The sequence below is a fragment of the Microtus ochrogaster genome, chromosome 19 (assembly GCF_000317375.1).
Source record: "Microtus ochrogaster isolate Prairie Vole_2 chromosome 19, MicOch1.0, whole genome shotgun sequence".
Taxonomy (NCBI): Eukaryota; Metazoa; Chordata; class Mammalia; order Rodentia; family Cricetidae; genus Microtus; species Microtus ochrogaster.
The window spans coordinates 10856893-10871796 of NC_022021.1; the positions used below are offsets into that span (position 1 = coordinate 10856893).

At 38.6% G+C, this 14904-nt stretch overlaps 1 protein-coding gene across 1 annotated transcript in view; it reads right to left on the minus strand.

Annotated features, from left to right (window-relative positions):
• Window positions 1-1315: 1315 nt before the first annotated feature.
• Window positions 1316-14904, minus strand: part of Hapln1 (hyaluronan and proteoglycan link protein 1) — a 66504-nt gene continuing 52915 nt past the window's right edge. The window contains exons 3-5 of the mRNA XM_005356524.2: window positions 7842-8213; window positions 4233-4535; window positions 1316-3093 (exon numbers count right to left, since the gene is read on the minus strand). Coding sequence (XP_005356581.1) covers window positions 2804-3093; window positions 4233-4535; window positions 7842-8213 — 965 coding nt within the window. The 3' untranslated portion in view covers window positions 1316-2803. The remainder of the gene's footprint in view (window positions 3094-4232; window positions 4536-7841; window positions 8214-14904) is intronic.

Genomic DNA, 14904 nt, shown 5'->3' on the forward strand with positions numbered 1-14904 from the left:
ACTCCATGACACAAGTCTGTTTTTAGGAGTACTGAAATCAACACACCCAGTATGGCTGCCAGCAACCAAATGGGGATCTTATTCGAGTCTACTAACTGCCTCAATAACAAGCGACCATCTTACTGCATAAAACAACACTAGCAGGTGCCGGCCCCCTTTATATGAAAGAAATTTTAAATTTACAAATACTACATTTGGCTAAAAGTTGCTGTGACAAAATATGGCAGCAGTCATTAAAAGATGGCTTCCAGTGTTCATATGACAACTTATCTTCTTCCCTATATTGTATTCATTTATATGAATTGGCTCTTTTTGGCTTAGAGTTTTTCAGATGAAATTTCAGTAAAATGTGTGGATATAATTGGTTTTTTATATGTCATAAGACAAAATGATGAAAACATTTTGTAATCTATCTATCTTTTGATACTCAGGAAATCTTGAAGTCTACAAAGTGATTTCTGAATTAGTGTCATGTCAGATTTCTGCTAGGAATTGTGCTAAGACAACTTCTCTCTTGAAGATATTCATAATGAGATATGAAGTATGAAAATAGATATTTGGTGGAATAAAACAGCAAGATGAGACCACTAAAAGACCCCCTTTTAATTAGGAGTTCAAAGGGAATCAGGATTCTGGTCCTTTGTGTAAAATCAGAAGATAAAAACTCTGCTCAGCAGTGTTCATCCTAGGGAATTTTTTTTTCCAAGAATGGACAGATGGTATGCAATTGATACAGATGTAAGTCAGCTAACAGTCACTTTGGAGATTTAGATCAGCACCGTTTCCTATACTAAGTATTCAAAAGTTAAGAAATGTTACTATACTTAAGTGTGGGATTCTATGACGAAAACTGTAAAGAATGCACCCACTTCAATATAAAATTCTCCTACTTGCATTTCTGACAAAATCCCTATAATATAGGTAATAATTGTTCAAGTATGGTCTTCCTCTAAAGAGCATAGCCCTGCCATAAGGTGTTCAGAGTCTCCTGCTTAAATAAAATATTCATTATATTTTAGACAGTTCAGTATCTTCAATATGTATTGAGTTTAGAAGTTTGAGATAAATCAGCAGTGTTTGCATGAAGCCTCATCATCTCTTTGACCTTAAAGTCTTGTGTAATTTGTGTATCCTAACTTAAAACTGCATCCTCATGCTCTAAGACTAAAGAATCTGAAAGAAAGGAGCTAGTTTTACTTATAATATTATATCGTGATAGTTATGATTCCATGGACTTCAAACTGCTCTGTGCCTTCCACACATGTAAGTCTATAGAGTAAGCTTAGTTGTTACAGAGTTTTAAATGCAACCACGGTCAATTCAGGAAACAGATTTATTTAGTCATGTTCATTGGGGGGAATCTACATTAAAAAAAAACATTGAGGACAGTACATCAGCTATGTTGTAGTGGATTATTATACTAAGACCCACTCACCAGAATTCTCTGTGAAACAATGGGAAATCAGAAAATTACTTGAATACAAATATTGGTCCCTGTGGGGTCTCAGCAGTCATAAAAAGAGAGCTTTCCTTAAGATTGGGCTTACTAATACTGAAAGTCATTTTTTTTTTTCTGAGCCTGAACTCAACTTTTCACTTAAAGCTTGAAGTTGTAAAGTCTTTGATGTGAGTGTCAGTATTTTTTTTTCTGCCAAATGATAACCAGAAAGGAAACTGGCAGTGACTCTATTTTCTATTTGAGAGACTCTTTAGAACTGCATGATCTTACTTTTCCCTCCTAAACACAGCTCCTATTTGGGGTCTCTGTTGTGTATGCAAGCCGGGACAACAATTTTGGATGTTGAGTCTTGATTTCTTAGTTAAGCAAGCATAGAGTTATTGATTCATTTGGATGGTTTTCACCATATAATGTAAATAAGAAAGAAATATTAAATAGGTTAAAATTATTTTATAAGACAATGTTTCATAAGCTAACATAAAATCAAGCTGCTACATTTTATATGTTTTTCTGTCCAGCAGTTTATCTTTTCAACTGCCCTGAGTAAATTCTAAATACTGCTTAGCAAAGATCCCTTAGAATTTAAATATAACTCAGTGAAGCTACTCAAAAATGATAAAACAATTCTTTTTGATAGGTAATTTTAATTAGAAGGTAGCAATCTCTCATTGGTAAAATATTATCTGTGTATATAATTCTATACTTCATATAAATGGGTTGATCTAGGAGTTCTAACTGTAATTTTATTATTATGCATTTGAGTCTATATGGTTTTCTTTTTAGTCAAAAAGGTAGAATTTTAAATAGTAAACCTTTTTAGATCCTGGAGACTTGAAGTATTAATTTTTTAAAAAAGTGTTCATTATTCTTTTGTGAAACTGAGTTTTTGCACCTCCGAGAATCCCAGTTTATGTATTTCAGATTTGCTGCTCTAATTTGTTTAGTGGAGGAGTGTATTTAAAAGTTGTAGAAATATGTAAAATTTGTGCTTGTGGAAGTTGCTGCTTCTTTTCCCTAACACAATTCTGGTTATCAGACTATTGCATGCCCCATTCATGAAATGGCATTTTGTTGGGATGATGTAGCATAAAACAGGCTCTGGAGCCTGTTTTTTTTTTCTTAGCTTCCCTTATAGTTATATTAATTTATAATATACATTGACTGATAGCTTTACAAAACAAATGAATGAATTGGCCTTCATGAAAACAACTCTTTACAGTAAGTGAAAAAGGGTTATCACAGTTTTGGTAACTTGCATGAGTTCATATTAAAAACAAAAACAAAAACAGAAAACCTTTCACTTGTTCCCTCGGACTTGAGAACTGCCTCTTCCTTAGGCCACACTCAGTTGTATGCTCTGAAGCAATAGACCCCGTACAGCTTATGCTTTTTATCCGGGAACCCCACAAAACGCACTGCCGCCTCGGTAGGACTGCAGCGCCTTCTTGGCCGAGAAATAGGGTAGCGGACACTGCCATCCGCCAGCCAGCCGGCATCACAACGGTCATAGCCCAGAAGCTTCCAGGCAGCAAATATCTGGCCCACTTTGGCAATCTGAGCACCATCGTTGAGACAAGCTTGCACTGCCTCATCGTAGGTGAGCTTGGTGGGGTGGATCAGGTAGTAAAATCGGCCTGTGGAGAGGAGGAGAAAGAGGGAGTCAGCCTGGGAAGGAACCACAGAGAAGGAAGGAGCCAAAAGCTAAAGTGCTTCTCAGTGGGGAGGCACAGAGGAACATCTGAAATTTGGAGAACGTAGCATTGCCATCTCAATGTCATATTAATAGGTCACTCTAGATGAAATAAATTCACTTTCCCCTTGCTTCTTGGCATGTGCTCACACATGCCCTTGTATAGCATTAAAAAGAGAAGGGCAATGGCAGATGCAGTTTCTGTTAGCTAGTTAGAGACTACAAGAGCCCTTCTGTAATTCTACGGAAGACAGAATTCCACACCGAAAGAAGGCCATTGAAATTCTACTTGTAGCAAGACTGAACCCCAGTACGAGTTTCTAGAGAGGCAAAATTTGAATGTGAAAGGATCAAAAAATGTTCCTGACATAAAAGTCCATTTAAGAAAATCAAAAGCCCTCAAGTTCTTTTCATTACAGGTATCAATAAGACCTTATTCTCAACCAAAGCGTGTAGCATAAAAATGCATCAAACACAGGAAGTCACTCGCCATCAATGATACGCTCACTGAATGCAAACCGGGCCTGCACTCCCTTACTAGTCAAGGCCTTTGTGGATGCTTTAAAGCTTTTCAGGCTGCTGCTTCATCGCATAGGGACACTGTTACTTCCAACCACTTACTGCAGTATTAGTTACTGGGATCCCATTAACACGGCGAAATATGATAAAATGTACAAACTGTATTATCAATTGACTCCAGCAGCATTTGCTGAATATATTTTCGTTTGTCTTAGTTTCAAGTATAATATCACATTTCCTTATCCGACACACCATATAATGTAGTGTCCACAAGCCCTCATTAAGTGTGGTGCTCTTGTGTGTGTGTGTGTATATATTTGTTTATGGTTTTGAATATGTGCACGTGGCTGCTAGAGGGATCATCCTTGGTGTCACACTCAGAAATGCTCTTTATGTCTTTTGATACAAGGCCTCTCATTAAAAACTAGCCTAGCTGGTCGGTGAGTCCCAGGGATCCCCTTGCTGCTATTTAATTTTGTTTTTCGAAGATAACATGGAAATCCAGTGTTTTAATACAACTTGTTCTCTGGACTAGAAAGGAAGGCAATGCAGCTACCATCTTACCATTGAAGTTGGATGTAAAGCAGAAAACATCATATCTGCTTTTATCTTTGTCCCAGAACCCATAGTTCCTGACACCAGGCACTGTGTTTTGGCCCCCACAGGGCTCGCGTGGTTTCGTGATAGGGTACTGCACAGATCCGTCACTGAGCCAGCCAGCATTGCACCAGTCCAGCCCACCTCGCCAGGCATCATACAGCTGGTCGAAGGATGCAATCACAGCATCCTGGTCCAGGCAAGCCTGCCGGGCCTCATGGAAGTTAAGATTGTAGCGTCCCAGCCTTGGAAAGTAAGGGAACACTACACCTGTCCAAAGAAGACAAGGGAAAGGTCATTAGTGTTAGAACCCTGAGCGTTTTCATGTTCAGATAGGTGTGGAGAAAATGTGGGCTTCCCGGATGAACTATGTTTTGTCAGCTCTCAACGGTTTCTCACAGTCCCCTTTTGTGGCACACTTTATTGTAAGCATCACACAATTTGCTGTTTCTTACTTGGACTGACAACTTCAATGATTTGCCTCTGCTGCCAAGAGCTCAACTTATGCTCAAAATTTCTCTCTTCTGGAAGAGATGCAGCCCTGAATTATAGTGTCTGTAGTGTCCTAAAAACATGTTTCCTGCTACTCAATACAAACCCCAAAAGAGATGCTGCGGAACTTTTCTAGGAAGGGAAAAGTCAGTACTAAATAGTAAGGGTGGTGGGGGATGCTTGGACATGATATTTTTTAAAAATTCACAATTTTTTAATATTCATTACTATTATGGAGTTAGCAAGTAGTTTCCTGTAGTTTTCAATACAAATAAAGACATATGTTGAATGCTTCAAATATGCATATGCATCTCTTTCCACATGTGCTCCTGAAGCCATGCAAGGAAGTTACTGTCTCCTTGGGATTTTTATTTGGAGAAACTTGAATGTGCATATCTAAAAAAAGCTTCATTAGCTTTATGTTGTATTAATAAGGCAATTCTGTGCTAGTAAGGCGTACCCCATGCGAAGCATTATAACTCTTTGTTTCAACTTTAATGTATTCCTTAATTGTTTTTTCCTGACCTTAAAACAGTTAAAACAGGGGCTTTTACTTAATACATTTCTAATATTACTTAAAGGCCAGGCAAACAAAGCCAATTGAGAATAAAACACACCTCCCTGCAGCAGATACATAGTACTGAAAATGTTTCATTCTTAGTTTCTCTATTTATATATTATATTACAAACTAAAGCCAAGGTTTCAAAAATTCTTTCAATGTAAACAGACAAAAAAAATGTTTCCTTTGACTCGTGCCATCAAAATGAGTACATCCATTAACTGACTGGTTAATCCCGAAGAGTCAAGTATTTCAGAGAACAATCCCTTCGTAAATGCAAAGACCATGAACTGGCATTTGACTGTGTCTGGGAAGACACAGTGGTCTTCCGAAAGCATTTCTTTTGGTCAAATAATTATTGGGGGAGATCGAGTGCTGTCTCATATACTTCTCTTTTTTAACTGGATGGATACCCATTGTGTCACTTACTGCTTATTAAAGAAGGCATCTGTCAAAATGTTTACCTTATAGTTAAACAAAAATAATCCAGCGAAAACATTCTTAGAAATATTACTACAACTAATTAGTATCTTAGCAGATTGAATGCAAGCATCTTGTCTCCCTGGATAACTGTATGGGCGTTAAGTTCTGTTTTACAAATCTGTAGATCCTGTTCAAGATGGTGTACAGTTCTCTAACAACCAGGCATGGCCGGCGTATTCTTTTCTAAATTATCCTGGACATTTCTACAAGAGGACTTTGAGGCTTTAAATCAAGTCTCGTCCCTTGTCCCTCTAGACCAGTCCAGCTGGCGCAGGTTACTGCAGGCGAGGATCCAAGAAGGCTTTCTGATCTCACCCTGCTTTCTCAGGTTCTTGGCTGAGGGATCTGTCAGCTGGACCAGAGCCAAAGGAAGAAGGCAAGTCTCTGACTCCTGCTGCGGTAAGGGGGGGAAAGAGCCTGGAGATGGCTCTAAGGACGCCCTGCTCCTGCCCAACTGGGACCACAGTGTACCCCAGAACAGAAGTGCTACAGTGCTTTCTGTACTTTGTATCGTTTGTTCTCTTTTCTTAGTAATCCTAGATGTGTGCCCAAAAAGGAAAATAATCCATGGTGCAATGACTCTCTTGGTAGCTAGAATTCAAGTGACAGAAAACCTCCCAACATCTTTATCTGAAGATAGAAACTATTTGTGTCACCTGTTCTTTTCCAGATGGTTTATAATGGAAACAGTGGAAAATATAGGGTGCTTTAATTTGTAATAGCTTTAAAGACCCAGGAAATCTTTCGGATTTAAATTCGCTATTGTGTGTCATAGGTCATGGTGTTTCTCATGGGCAGTAGAAAATTTTCATTAGTCCTTGATTACCTGCAATATGATTGGTTTATTTCCAAATCCAGTATACTATATTTATTTTTAAGTTGTTTTCTATTTTAACTTAATGTCATATAGTCTTTCTAGAAAGCCACAAGCCTTTTGTTAACATTTTATTATTTTCTGTAAAAGTTTAATTATTAACTTTTTTGTTTAAAAAAGTTAAAAGTAAAATGCGTCCCATGTCAGGGTTAATAGGCCCACAGTCTATACGTCACACTGAACTTCTTTACAGTTAGAATGTATGTTCTGAAGCCATGGAGCTTCATGCTGGGTTTCATCAGCAAGAGGAAACTGAAGAAACTCTACATGCCTAATGGAATCTGGCGGGATTCAGGAGGGCCAGTGTTCAGTGTTATCATTTTCAAAAGCCACCAATTTGTTCTAGGATGGGATAAAAGCTTCTAGCAAACACAGATCTGTGATTTTGTGAAGGAAATCAGCCGGTTAATGCAGTCAGTTTCATTCTGCAGTATAGAACACTGGTGAAACTCGGGAAAATAAGACGGCTTGAACTATACGACTCTCAGCACAAACGTTTGCCTAGAGTGATGACTAAGAAGAAGCAAGATAAAGGCAAGGGCACGTTTGCTTGTATAGCTTTGTCCACGTGGTGACATTTGAACCTATTGACTGTAATATATTAAAAAAATAGAAATCCTCTCAAAATGCCTCTATTATTTGATATTTGATGTCTAAAAGACCTTGGGCCATAAAAAGAATTACTTCTTTGCCAGAATATTTAAGTAAACCCAGAGGTTACTTTTTTTGTCAAATTAATTTTTGCAGACATTTTACAGAATACAATTACATGTATTGTACTGCAGATGTCCTTTACAAATCTTACTATTAGTTTGAAATGGAGATAATTTTAGAAGCATAATAAAAAAGAATCTAATTAGAATTTCTCAATAACCATAAAACGGGATTTAAGTTTTGAATAGCATAAGGCTATTTCCAAAAAATGATTAATTCAGTTTCATTACACGTGTCTCCTTGTAAATAGCTCCAATCTTGCAAAGAAGTATTTTGAGTACATCTCAAACATGAAAGCTGAAATCATATGCAGAAAAAGAATAAAAATTTGTTAGGCTTAGACTTTTGGGTCCTCACATTATTACTGCAGTAGCCACTACACGTCATCTCATGAAAACAAAAGAGTAGTGACTAGATATTCCTTCAAAGTTGACAGGTTTTCTGAATGCCTACCTTGCAGCTCCAATGCTACCACAGCAGTATCGTCTTCTAGTCCTTCAATCACCTCACACTTGTATCTCCCATAATCCTCCAGGGTGAGGTCTGTGATGACCAGGGAGGCGTCATTGTCACTACCTCCCTTCAGAAACACTCGACCCTGATATGCACCGTAGGTCTTCTTGTGATAGCCCATGGAAACGAAGACATCCACCTCCCTGAGGTAATCCGAAGTCAGCTTGGTCCACTTGATGCGGATTTTGTGGATTCCTGAGCCAAATGCTGTAGGGTCTCGGTAAAATGTACACGGTAGCGTCACATTGCCACCTCTGTGTGAGAAGACTTTGGCTTGTTCTGCTTCCACAAGGAGACGGGGGCCATTTTCCGCTAAAACAACAACAAAAAAGCAGGGGTGGGGAAGCAGAAAATAATTTCAAGGGCTTGCATACTTTTTCACATAGTAAAAAGGCCCATGTGCCAGGGAACACCATTCTCCCTGTCATTGCTTTAAAGCATATATTAAGATATCTCTATTAGACAGGAAGTTTCTGTAAGAAACTGTTAAGCTGGGAATGATATGCACATCAATCATTATAAGTTATGGGATTCAAATGATATTAACGGTTTTATAGTAGGTTCTCAATATTGTTTTGATTCCGTTTTTCTTTATTGAAAGACCAGAAAAGTAGATGAAAAGTTGCGAGAAGGGACACAGTTCCCTGACAATCAGTATGAACCCCTAATCTTTCAAAGCAAAGTAAGTCCAGCTAGATTTTCTAGTGCAGTAAGTCTGAAATACCCTGATAGAAAACCTTTAAAGAAACACGGTTCACTTGCATCTTACCATTACAGTCCCATGCTAGCACTTTTGCATTTATGTGCACGTCTGTACTGTGCTATTCTAGAGTTCTTCAATCAGCATTCGTGCATCCCATTTCAGCTGAGACTGGGCTTTAGAAGGGCAGTCTTAATGCTGGTGACAAACTCTGGTAAGTTTTGAAATACATTGTTTCAAGAGTGCTGAAAATGGTACTTATTTTCTAACATCAAGGAACTGTTTCAGTCTTTGTACTTTCAGGTGCCCTCCTTCCTCTCTATTTCTTTCCTCTCTCCCTTGCTCGCTAGTCTTGTTTTACACTTATCACTTCTGCCTTCTTTGTTCTTGCCCTTTTGTTTCCTGCCTTCACCTGTCAAGGACTTCATGGCTTTCCAAAGAGCACCACAACAATATAAGTTGCCAAGTCAGCAGGGCCTTTTAGAAAGCCAGCTGTTATGTTCAGAGATTCACTTTCCCTGGGGTTCCCTGGCTAGCACTTTATGTTTTTGACCTTGACATATTCTACTGAGGATTCTTGAGATATGAAAAGGAAAAGGTGTAAGAACTCTAGGACAAACATACCTCTTGTCTGCACAACTTTTAAACTATAAAAGCTTCGTTCTATATAGCTTGCAGTCCTTACAGCCTTAGGACAATTGCTACTGAGCAATCCTTGGACATGAATCTTTTAAGATGTACAAATCACCAAGAACAACCATTTACCTTGAGACAGAGCTCAAAATTTTTTTATTGACACATGTACAATATTTTTTTTTTTTTGGTTTTTCGAGTCAGAGTTTCTCTGTGGCTTTGGAGCCTGTTCTGGAACTAGCTCTGTAGACCAGGCTGGTCTTGAACTCACAGAGATCCGCCTGCCTCTGCCTCCCGGTACAATAAGTTTTGATTCAATATTAAAATATCCACAATCAGGTAGTCTGATGTTATTGTGATCAGAATGGATATTCAAAATTGAGCATGTCATTATATTTATGTAAGTGAGCCCCAATCCTCAGAAACTAAACAGTGTAACAAAATCATCCATGTTCTTACTTTCAATCGATACTGTAGGTGGAGAAGAATGACTTTATAGAGTAGTTAGTTAAAATGAATCACAAACACAGTACATTAAACACTATTAGATATTTAAATCATTATCTCATTTAGCAAAAGAGAATCTGAAGAGAAAAGGACAACTGTTCTTTCTATCCTACCCCACATATGCATATATATGTATACAAATATGAATACACACATATACTTGCTCCACACAATATCCCATGTCTGTATCTAAATTCTATCTAAACATCTCTAGCCATATTTCTCAGGGTAGGAAAAGATTCTGCTGACTGACTATGCTCATCAATGACCATAAGGCACATAGATGCCCAGTGTTTGAAGGACACACCTGGACTTTAGACCATGCTGGACTCTGAGTACAAAGAGAAACACTGCACATTTCCACAAGAAGTCTCAGTTTTATGATTTGTACAAGTTATTCAATTTAAAGTTAAAACCAACACCCATTGTGCAAATATAAAGGGCACAGCAGCACATAGGAATAGGCCTTTTCATTGGATAGAGACCCCCAGCCTAGTCTCACTGTGTCAGTGTAGAACAGTTTCATTCAGGTTTCATTCACCCTTAAGCTTGTGCCTTGCAGATGAACTCAGGATAGTGAAGCGGTCACATAGTGGACCTTGCACACACGACACACTTAGAGCACTGTCAGAATATAGCCCCTGGCACTAATGCTGGGTGTCTGCTGCACAGCTTTCACTCAGTGTCTGCCCAGTGCCAAGCAGACTTGTCATATATAGATATTCTGTACCAACTGCTTGTCATGTTGTTGAGCCAAGCAGGTAAAAAATGAAGAATATATCAAATTCAAGCTGTTTATATTTTTATATGTAAACAGAAAAGGGACTTGGGAATTTGTGGGTTTAGTGCAATTGTAAAATGTTTCAAGATGAATCCAAAGTCTTGTTTCAAAAATAGCAGAGCATAGAACAAAACACTTATACCACTTCTATGTTTTCTGTGTTTAACCATTAACACTTTTTCTGTAGTATTTCCTGTGGGCAGAAGCTGACTTATGTATTTCAGGGTTTAACCTTCTTTCCAGGCTGGGTGAAAGTCTAGGGTTCTTATTTTTTTAATGGGAATGGTGAATTGCCTGAAATTCAAATATCCCTAAGAAGGATGCCTAGCACATTTGGTAATGAACGGCCATCAGTGTTTATTAACCCAAACCCCATGACTCTGACGATGACTTTACATTTCAGAGAATGTCTACTGCAGATTATAAAGCTCTGAGCATGGCTGGAGAGAAGGATGTATTACCCAACAAGAAGATTCGGGGGAATAAAACCTGGCTAGCAAGTCAGACGCTTTCAGTGTTCTGTCAAAGCTCTACTATAGCTCAGCTCCACCATGTCTATCGCGGGAGAACACCTAGCTGAATCCTGTCACCAGGCTCTGTGTCCTGTCACCAGGCTTTCCCATCACATGGACCAGATAGGAAACACATCAAGCAAGGAAATGAGAAAGAAATGACAACAGCATCAGAAAGGATTCAAGAGAGCTGAAGGCAGAATGGACAAGGTTGCCATAAGTAAAAGAATCTTGGATCTGATCATGGAGTTTAAACTATTTTTGTTTGTTTCTTTTTTTTTTTTTTTTTCCAAACAAGGTTTCTTTATGTAGACTTGGCTGTCCTGGAATTCACTCTATAGACCAGGCTGGCCTCACACTCAGAAATCTGCCCGCCTCTGCCTCACAAGTGCTGGGATTAAAGGTATGTGCCTCCACCACATGGTATTAATCATGAGATTTCAGACCATAGCTTAGTCTGATATATTCATGAATCAATCAAAATTCATTGAGTGGCAGGGCAGAGGGTCTCACAGCAACACAAAGGCAAAATATATAATTAAACCTTGATCTTCAGAATCAGTACTGTTTCTTCTTAAGAAAATGAAAAAAATAAATAAAATAAAGCTGCATGTGTGTGCTTATTTTGTTCCTGTCTTCACTCTAGAGTCACACAACTCTTAAGTAAGCTGAAGTCCTTGTCCTTAAATGAGGCTGTTTACTCAAAACATAAAGGTCATTCGGGAAATTAAAGATGCCCAGTGGGGGACGTAGCTGTTTTGAAGAGCGTCTTCTAAGGATGAAATTACTTGTTTCTAACAAATTGGTGAGTGACCGTGACTTGAGAGACTTGATGCCCTTCCAAGCTCAGAGCTTCCCAGGGGAAAAGAGCAGGGCATGGTGAGAAAGTCAACTGGGGAATCACTGGCCTGCTGGGTGCCTGTTATTGTTTTACAGACTGCTGTGAAACCTAGAGCATAAACTCGGTCACACCAAATGGCAGCAGTGACCCTTGTGTTTGCCATGTGCTTTAGGTGAAATCTTTAAACAATAGGCTGAAAACGATTGTAGAAAAAATATTAGCAACACAGCTTTAAAACTGTTGTTCTTAGTTCTATTAGAAGTGTAATTGTTTTGAAGTTCATGTTGAGAGAAACCCAGGTAACAAAAATAGGAAATGTACTGTGAGTCACAGCTCATCCCTTTGAGATAGTCAAGCAAGATGACAATTCTTGGGAGCTTACTTTCTCTCCTGGTGTATGGGAACTAACAAGTTTCAGAATTTTAGATATCTTAAAACATTTTTTTTTTTAAAAAAAAGTGGTCACTTATTTAAAATAGTCAAATATGGGAATTAAATATACACCTCTGCAAAAAAACAAACAAACAACAACAACACATAACCTTGTTACCCTTTTTGGTATATGACTCCATATGGTATCTGTGACAATAAATACACACGTGTATAGTCACACATATACATACTTACATGTTTTCAAGTCACATTCATGTATGCAATGAGGTGCTACTACCTGCTTCCACTGGACTTTGAGGCCATCACTGAACTTTTTCCTCACATGCAATAGAAAGCTGATTTCTCCTGTTTCCTAAACACATGGACAAAGATGCAACTGCAAGCTATTTGAAAGACTTTGAACAAAGTTTTAAAAATTCTTTCTGGAAGAAAAATTGTGTGTGTGTGTGTTTGTGTGTGTGTGTGTGTGTGTGTGTGTGTGTGTGTGTGTAGGGGGGAGTTGTTGGCCTGTTTGTATGCATACTTCCATGTTTTGAAAACTTTGAACTTCATACATGTGTTTTATATACACAATGTTTAATAGTGATATGAAAATAAATTAAAACTTGAGGAATTTCTTAAGTAATAAAGCTTTAAAAATAAAACAAATGGGCATACAGAAATCAAAAATAAACAAACAAACAAAAACCACAAGTTCTTGTCTGTGGTACCTCAGGAAAGACATACAAGAAGCCACCAGGTGTGATTATGGTGTATTGTAATGAATAAATATTACACTTTTTTATTTTTTATTTATTTTTTAATATTTATTTATTATGTACACAACATTCCATCTGTTTGTATGCCTGAAGGCCAGAAGAGGGCACCAGACCTCATTACAGATGGTTGTGAGCCACCATGTGGTCGCTGGGAACCGAACTCAAGACCTTTGGAAGAGTAGGCAATGTTCTCAACCTCTGAGCCATCTCTCCAGCCCCCCACTTTTTTTTTTTTCAGGAAGGCCTGCTGCTCTCTTAGCAAAACTGATCTCTTGAGGCAAGATTTTAAAGATGTTCATTTCATTTCTCTTACTCCTTAAAGGCAGTGTTTCCAAGAACGCTTGTGGTGTTTAGTTTTGAATTATAACTTAAAGGCCCAATGCTGAAAAAAGGGTAATGAAGATCACCCTTTCGGGCAGTGATTGCTGCTGTTTTTCATCTTCAGCAGTGCTGACTTCAAACTACACAAGTGTCCAGATCATGCTCCTTGCATCCATTTCGCCTCCTCTCCATGCCCTGGTCCTTCTCTAACAACCGCAGAGTCTTTGCACCCAATTCTTCCTTGTTAATCTACCGAATTATCCAGAACTGTATTTTTACAAACTTCTCAGGCAGTAGGTGGGTAGACCCGTATTTTCAGTGGTTGTGCTATGGAGCAAGCACCCTCTAGGAACTCAGACCATGGTCTTCCTCCCTTGCTTTCTGGCTAAACTGGCAGTGATGGGAAATCGTTCTACACGGAATGGTAGTATTTGGGAGTATTCTGATACTCCATATGGTATCTGTGACAATAAATACACACGTGTATAGTCACACATATACATACTTACATGTTTTCAAGTCACATTCATGTATGCAATGAGGAGTATTCTGATCATGAGTGTGTGCTATGTTATTGTTACTGAAAACTTCACAGGAAGAAGTTAAGACACATGCCACTGCTACTATAAAATCCTAAAGGTGTATTTAAGGCAATATTGAAAACGTTTTTTTTTTCTGCCAAGAAGAGCAAGCTTTTCTGTTTGAGCTAGGCATCAAGAGGCCCAGAGGAACCCTATGAAGTCAAACGAATTGCATTGTAAAAATCTCGATTCTGAGATCTACACCGAAATCTGTGTTAAGATATTAATAAACATTCTGCCTTTTACATTTCTATATTCTTCATATTTGAGTATAAGGAAGATATAAAAAGAGTTGGTTTATGTCTGTTTTACTAATAGACTTCTTTGTGGGCTTCTTACTTTCCTATGTTAATTATGTCCACTTCTTTCTTCACTAGCAAAGGTATTAGTTAAGCACACGGGCTATGACTCTTAGATCATGATGCCAATTCCTTCTGGCCCCGAGTTTCCTCATAAGTACAGGAGAACAAGAGAACCTCATCCTGGGATCCTTAGGTTACTTAAACTCAGCATACAGAAATCTTTGCTAACGCCTGACTAAGCAAGTGTCTAATTAAAGTTACTTGTGCGGAGAAACAAGAAACATTTGTGCAGTGCTCACGAGTCTGGTGTGTTTAACATCGACCTTCTCCTTTTCCAGGCTCTTCCAGAAAAGAGTTTCCAGGATCAGTCAGCTTAAAACCCAACACTCCATCAGTCCTCCTGCCGAGACGTCTAAGGCCATAAACCTCCAAGAGTCTCTACCTTGCTCTTCTGGCCCACTGACAATTGACAGCTGATGGGACGTGAGGTTTCTTTTCCTTCCGTGGTATAACCTCTGGTAAGTTGCTCTTGCTGTGCAAAGAACCTCCCATTGATGCTCAGGCAGAAAATTCAAATTAAACTCAGGGAGTCACACACAGAAGGAGGACATGAATGTCGGGGAAGACCTGTGTGTGTGTGTGGGGGGGGGAAGACCTGGGTGGAATGCACATAT